The sequence below is a fragment of the Henckelia pumila genome, chromosome 4 (assembly GCF_033568475.1).
Source record: "Henckelia pumila isolate YLH828 chromosome 4, ASM3356847v2, whole genome shotgun sequence".
In the NCBI taxonomy this organism is placed as follows: domain Eukaryota; kingdom Viridiplantae; phylum Streptophyta; class Magnoliopsida; order Lamiales; family Gesneriaceae; genus Henckelia; species Henckelia pumila.
Window position 1 is genome coordinate 11,735,001 of NC_133123.1, and position 6,000 is coordinate 11,741,000.

Consider the following 6,000-nt stretch of genomic DNA (forward strand, 5'->3'; position numbering starts at 1 on the left):
GGAGCCATGTATTCGTGGTGCACTCGGTGGATTTTTTCGTAGCCCCACTTGTTGTGAAGCGATCTGTGCAGCCAATAATTCGCGTAGTCCTCGACAAGAAAGTATACCAGAATCTGCAAGAATATCTCTGTGCCGGATGGCAATGGCAAGCTAGTCCTTATTCCAATCCACTGCAATATAATGGCATTGATTATATTCAATTCTTGGATGAAAGATCACACGCAATATTTATTTAAAAGTGAGTTCTTTATCACGATTGAATCATACTACAGAAATTAAAATACCTCAATAACTGGGAAAGAAAAGATTTGCAGAGGCCCCACGGCAAGAACAAACGTCCGCAAAACTTTTACATAACAATCCAACATATTGGACAAAGAATTCTTGACCTTCGGCTGAATCTTGAACCTGTCGATCTTCTCCGAACGCACCAGCTCTATAATCACGTACGGCAGTGGCAGCAACGTGTAGAAAACGAACAAGAAAAAGGTGTTGTGGCAATACAGAAAGTAATCAGATTTCTGGTGGGAGTATTTGAACCATAACGTCTCTGCAAATGTGAGGTTTCTCCCCAGAGAAACCTCTGCTTCTTGAAGGGTTTGAAATGGCAACATTCTTGTTCTTATCTACGTGTTTTCTGTGGTGATTTTTTGGTGTATCACCTCTCTCTATACGTGTGTGTATATATAGAGAGAAAAGGGAGAGAAGGTGCTGGCAGAAAGAACAAGAAAGAAGAGGAAGAAGAAGAAGAAAAGAAGGAGAAAAATGAAGAAACAGAGATGTTATTCATTGTTCGTTCCTGAGACTCAATGGTTGCCCGAAAAAGATGGCATAGATTTTTAGGCGCCCATCGAAAATCACATGAAATTAAGAAATACAAGTATTCAATTTTCACCTATAGATCTGTTTATAATAAAAATATTTTCAGACTTTAAATTAATCTCTAAAAATGAATCTCTGTATATTATCATTTGCCAATTTGCAAATAATTGAAAGCCCCAACTTTACATTAAATGTAGTTGAAATTCATTCATCCAAACACAAGTTTAAAAAATATTTGAAATTAATTGTAATTATTGATTTTTTTATGACGTGAGAATTCGTAACATTATTTTTCGGTGTGCACTGGGTAAACCTCCAAATTAATGTAGTATCCTATAAACTATGGTAAACAGGTAAACCATACTAAGCAAGTATTGTACGACAGTCGACAGGCTAGTCTAATAAGATATTTGTTGGAGGAATCGAGTTTCTGACCTTTAGCCAAAAAGCTCATTAACTCCATCAACTCAGACACCTCTTGGAGACGATTTTAATGATTGATGATTGGCCTTACGGTGGAGGCTTAATTTTGAAATGTATTAAATATATTACTATATAATTAAAAATATTTTCACTAAATTAATATTAGTGATGATGATGTCCTGATAATATTCAAAGTCCTGATCGAGGGTATGAACGAGCCGGGGAGTCTGGGCGAGGCCAAGGACCCGAAGACCCGAGCTAGTGGCGAGGAGGCGCTCGGTCCATCTGAAATAGGGGCCGAAGACTCGGAAACCAGAGACGACCGAGGTAAGGTGCATGGCGAAGTAGTGAGGGTGAGCGGAGGAGTTTAGGTACTTGAGGAATAATAGTGGATCTCGGGTTCTATGGGTTGAAGACCGAGCTCATGGAAAAGGTTGCGGAGAACATGGAATAATATCAAATCAAATCTACCAAGTTCCTCTAATTCAAATTGAAACAAATTGCTGGATACTTTACACATTCACAATTCATTCACAAAAATATATTTTCTCTTGAATGTTCCCTCTATTTTCGTGAGCCTTGTAGTGGACTTGAGAGTCGGTAGTCACGTTTTTGCTGATAGAAATAACATGTCATAAGTAAGTGTGTGACTGTAATTAGATTTTGATTATAATCTCTTAACAAGATGTGAACTGAAAACGGAATTATCTCTCGGAAATCAAGAATCGGAGTCAAGAACTTAGATCCGGTGCGTTTCTATACCACCATAATTTAACATGTGAGGCTCATTAAATGATGTTACTTCAATTAAAGCAAATACACCGAACACTTGATTCCATTAAAAGGAGGCACTTCATTATGGCAAGAAGCACGTACATACATAATCCAAGAAATTGTAAATGATACATGTGAGGGTATCCTAAGCATTTCCATCACACGCTTTAACATTACAATTAAAATGTGGTTTTAACTCTGTACGACACATATAGGGCGTGGGATTGACTTAATAATTAGTATTACGAATAAACTAGGTGAGGCTAATTAATTAGAGGTTTAGACGAAAACTCTTTTCAAGAAACTGTATATTTCGTGTTATTTTCAATTATTTAATCACACGTACCCGACTAGCTTCCTTTAGGTTTAATCCATGCTACACTTGACGTAACACACCCGATATAAATTTAATACAACATCGATTCATGTTCTGAATTCAAATAAAAATATTGTGATCTTCAATTGATTTTTCTCATAAAACATAAAATCATATCAAGTTTAACACATCCAACATGGCATAGACTCTTTTCTTTTTCATAGAAAATAACTTTAATGTTAAATTTTTACAGAAACATGGTCACTCTAGTGGGTATTTGGGCTCCCTACCATCAAGATCACTGGCCAATAGACTTCTCTATTTTTCTAAATTTTTTGGCATTGCTGGCAATTCCTGGTACTTTACCTCAAGATTTTCAAGTCACCCAACGATAGCCAAATGAAACTCATTTTCGAGTTCATGGCACAGTTAAAATCATCAAAACAAATTTTTTTAGGAGAACAGAGATGTCAAGATCCTATCGCACATGTAACACGACACATTGTAAACAGGTATAACAATTTTCCAATCAGCAGTTATAACATGTGCCTCGGATTAAAAGTTTTAACTAACTAAACCAAATACAGATAGCAACAGTTCCATTAAAGGATGCACTTCATTACGGAAAGAACATACAGAATCCAAGAAGCGTAAATTAGGCAGCAATGACCCTCCTCAAGCGAGGGTATCCCAAGCATTTTCAATCTCCAGTATCAGGTACATCATGGAAGCGAGTAACAGGAATCTGGATTTAATCTTTCCTGAGTTCCAAGTATTCACGTCGTATGCCTGCAGCATTTAAAATGACTATTTCCAGCTTGTCTCCCTGCAAAACCACATTAGCAAGTTCAGAAAAGCGGGGGCAAAAGTTAATCCTCTTTTTTCGTGTATTAACAAATGAACATATGAAACCATTTATTTATGAAGCTCATAGGACAGAAAAGACTTGATAATCCAACTAAAAAAAAAAAACAAACAGATTCACATGATAACAGAAAAAGCCACTTCAAACCTTCAAAGCAACGAAGCAACTTTGCATAACCCGACAAATTTACTTTGTCTGTGTAGTTTACCGGGTCACTTAGATTTGATTCACTGTTTACCGCACAACATGATCCTCTGTTTCTATTACTGACGAATAAAGAACGTGCAGGAAAATTCACTCATTGATAGTCAAGTTCCTATTTTCACCAAGCAGATCGGTGACATAGCAATTGAAGAAAGCCTACCGTGTATATGTCCCTCTCCGTTGCTGATGCAAAACAAGTTTTCACCAAGTCAATGGCTTCCGATTCTGAAAGTGGAGTAACCGCATCCTGTAGTAACCATACTTTTTTTTTTTACTTTGAAGATAAAGAAAACAACATAAGAATGCTGAGACAGACTGTCATCAAAATCACACCTTTGCTGGCAATAAAAGAGGACTGGGAGACTTCAGTTGGTTGTCCAGAAATGGTGTTATAAGGGTAGAACCAGAACCTTGGGAACTGTATCCAACCCTTTCGTAAGATCCAACAGCATCATACGTAAAGACACAGCCCTTACCTTCAGGATTTCAGGAAGATGAAAAGAAAAGGACGTTGAATCAGTGTAAAGGTTGAGATAATGACCCAAGTGAAATAAGATTAAGACTAACCTTCATGGTCAAGGCCACCCAACACATTAAAAGCGTAGTATGGGAAGAAACGTTTGTAGTACAGGGTATTAGAGAGCAACTGAGCCATTGCAGGGCAACTCATTTGCTTGTTATGTTGGTGTTGATAAATCTATAAAGCAAATAATCGTTATCAAATTATGTGAATAAATCGAAACAAACAGTAGTTCAAAGACAGCACTCCAAACTTTCTGTTAACTAACAACTAATTCATCTTTGAAAATTTCAATTTTACTTCTTCAACCATACATAATGTCTCACCATGCCTCCATAGTAATGAAACGAACTTTAGCCCTCTTTGGGAGATGATCAGAGATTGTAATGCTTTGTCGTGACCCAGTTTATTACTTAATAAGTGTACCTCAACATGTTTTCCAATAAATTCAGATTTTAAGCATGTGAAACAATTCAATAACTCACCAGGTGTCTAGCTTCCAAGACCTTTTGCAGAGCTCTGACATCTGCTTGAAAGCCAGAAGAGGCCATCAAAGATTTGTCTGCCCTACATGGAAATAAACAAAACAAACATTACAGGAGAAATAAGATACAAACAACAACATTGCAAGCATCACTGAGAAACTAAACGAACATGTGAGCATTGTGATCGCCATGTATTGATAAATATAAGAAAGTTCGATATCATGCCCTATTGAAGTATAAAAGACAGAAAATTCTTGTAACTTTATTGAATAGTAAGAAGATCTTTCGATACAAGACATTTCATCCAAAGCGGGAAAAAAAAGAGTGTAAAAGTAAAAGAAACACTCTCCACATTTGGGTTCGGAACTACTGTTCCACCATGGAATCTCCTTCTGAAGGCTCCATGATGTGGAACTAAAAATCAGAGATTAAATGACTACCACTTGTACATTACATATTAAATCATTATGTTTATGCAGTCATTAAAAGCCCACAAGCTGTCCGTCAGTGAAGGGCTGAGCCCCGGGTCCAATCCTCCAATGAATCATGTGCTACAACTGTGAAGCCCAGTCTTCATGACGCGCTGTAAGGCTTAAGATGCCATTTAAGTGCATCTAAAATGTTGAGATTATAGATCCGAAATATAATACTAACACATAATCCCTTAGGGGTATCAATTCAGCAAAATGCAACGCTCACCTTGCACTGTGTCCCCAGCATAACATTGCGCTTTCAGCTCTTAATTAATACGATTTCACACAAAATCAACATCTTTATTAAACTAACCTCAAACCCGGCCTAAGACATCTCGTAAACAAGACAATTCGGCAAAATCAACTTCACCAAATTAGATTCATACTCAAAACTAAAACCTTCCAACAAACGGATCCATTAGAGCACAAAATATTCATATAAAAGTAAAATCCGGATCTTTTAACTACGAAATTTAATCAAAGCTTCTCCGAAAAAAAACAACCAAAGCCTCGAATCAGTTAAATGAGCAAAAAAAAAAATGCTTACAGCTGAATAATTTTGGAGTAATCGCGTGTCAGAATGTTGTAGCCAGTGGACAAACGGGTATCGGCCGCTATCACACAGTAATCAGCGCCGGCAATTGCAACACACGTCCTATACAAAGCAATCAAGAAACACAGAACATTAGCATTGAAAACAAAGGGTTTTTCCATAAATTGAACTAGGATTCGACTCACCCTCCATTGTTGTCGTACGGAGACCAATTCGCTTGCTGCTTCGTCATGCCGATTTCGAGATATTCAGAGAGAGGCGAAGTTTGATATGAATCGAACCGATCGAGACTTGGTGTTTTCAGCTATGGCATCGCAATGTCTTTTTTCTCAAGAAAAGTAAGTGGGCCTCGGTTGATGGGCTCCAGAAAACTGATTTTCTTATTGGTCTGGACTATTCCACAAAGAAAGTAAACCTTCATGGGCTTTGGATGTCCAAATTGGGCCTATTTATATATAGTATTTCGGGAAAATACCGAAAATGGGCCGGTGAATTGTCAAGTTAAAGTCAAGTTTTTGGTTTTTAGTTAATTTTTGTTTATTGAGAGCTGAAGTGACGTTGAAAA

At 37.2% G+C, this 6,000-nt stretch overlaps 2 protein-coding genes across 2 annotated transcripts in view; both read right to left on the bottom strand.

The window, feature by feature from the left end:
• The window catches only part of LOC140865993 (methylsterol monooxygenase 1-1-like), a 2,086-nt gene extending 1,306 nt beyond the window's left edge, over positions 1-780 (bottom strand). Inside the window, exons 1-2 of the mRNA XM_073270845.1 lie at positions 285-780; positions 1-170 (exon numbers count right to left, since the gene is read on the bottom strand). The exon at positions 1-170 is cut by the window's left edge and continues 153 nt beyond it. Coding sequence (XP_073126946.1) covers positions 1-170; positions 285-614 — 500 coding nt within the window. The 5' untranslated portion in view covers positions 615-780. The remainder of the gene's footprint in view (positions 171-284) is intronic.
• A 1,984-nt stretch (positions 781-2,764) lies between these two features.
• LOC140865679 (proteasome subunit beta type-1) lies at positions 2,765-5,767 on the bottom strand. Its single transcript, XM_073270396.1, has 7 exons — positions 5,621-5,767; positions 5,430-5,537; positions 4,410-4,491; positions 3,972-4,101; positions 3,738-3,880; positions 3,565-3,651; positions 2,765-3,161 (listed from the first exon to the last, which is right to left on the bottom strand). The coding sequence occupies exons 1-7, from the start codon at positions 5,665-5,667 to the stop codon at positions 3,087-3,089; spliced, it is 672 nt and encodes a 223-aa protein (XP_073126497.1). The 5' UTR covers positions 5,668-5,767; the 3' UTR covers positions 2,765-3,086.
• Positions 5,768-6,000: the final 233 nt, after the last annotated feature.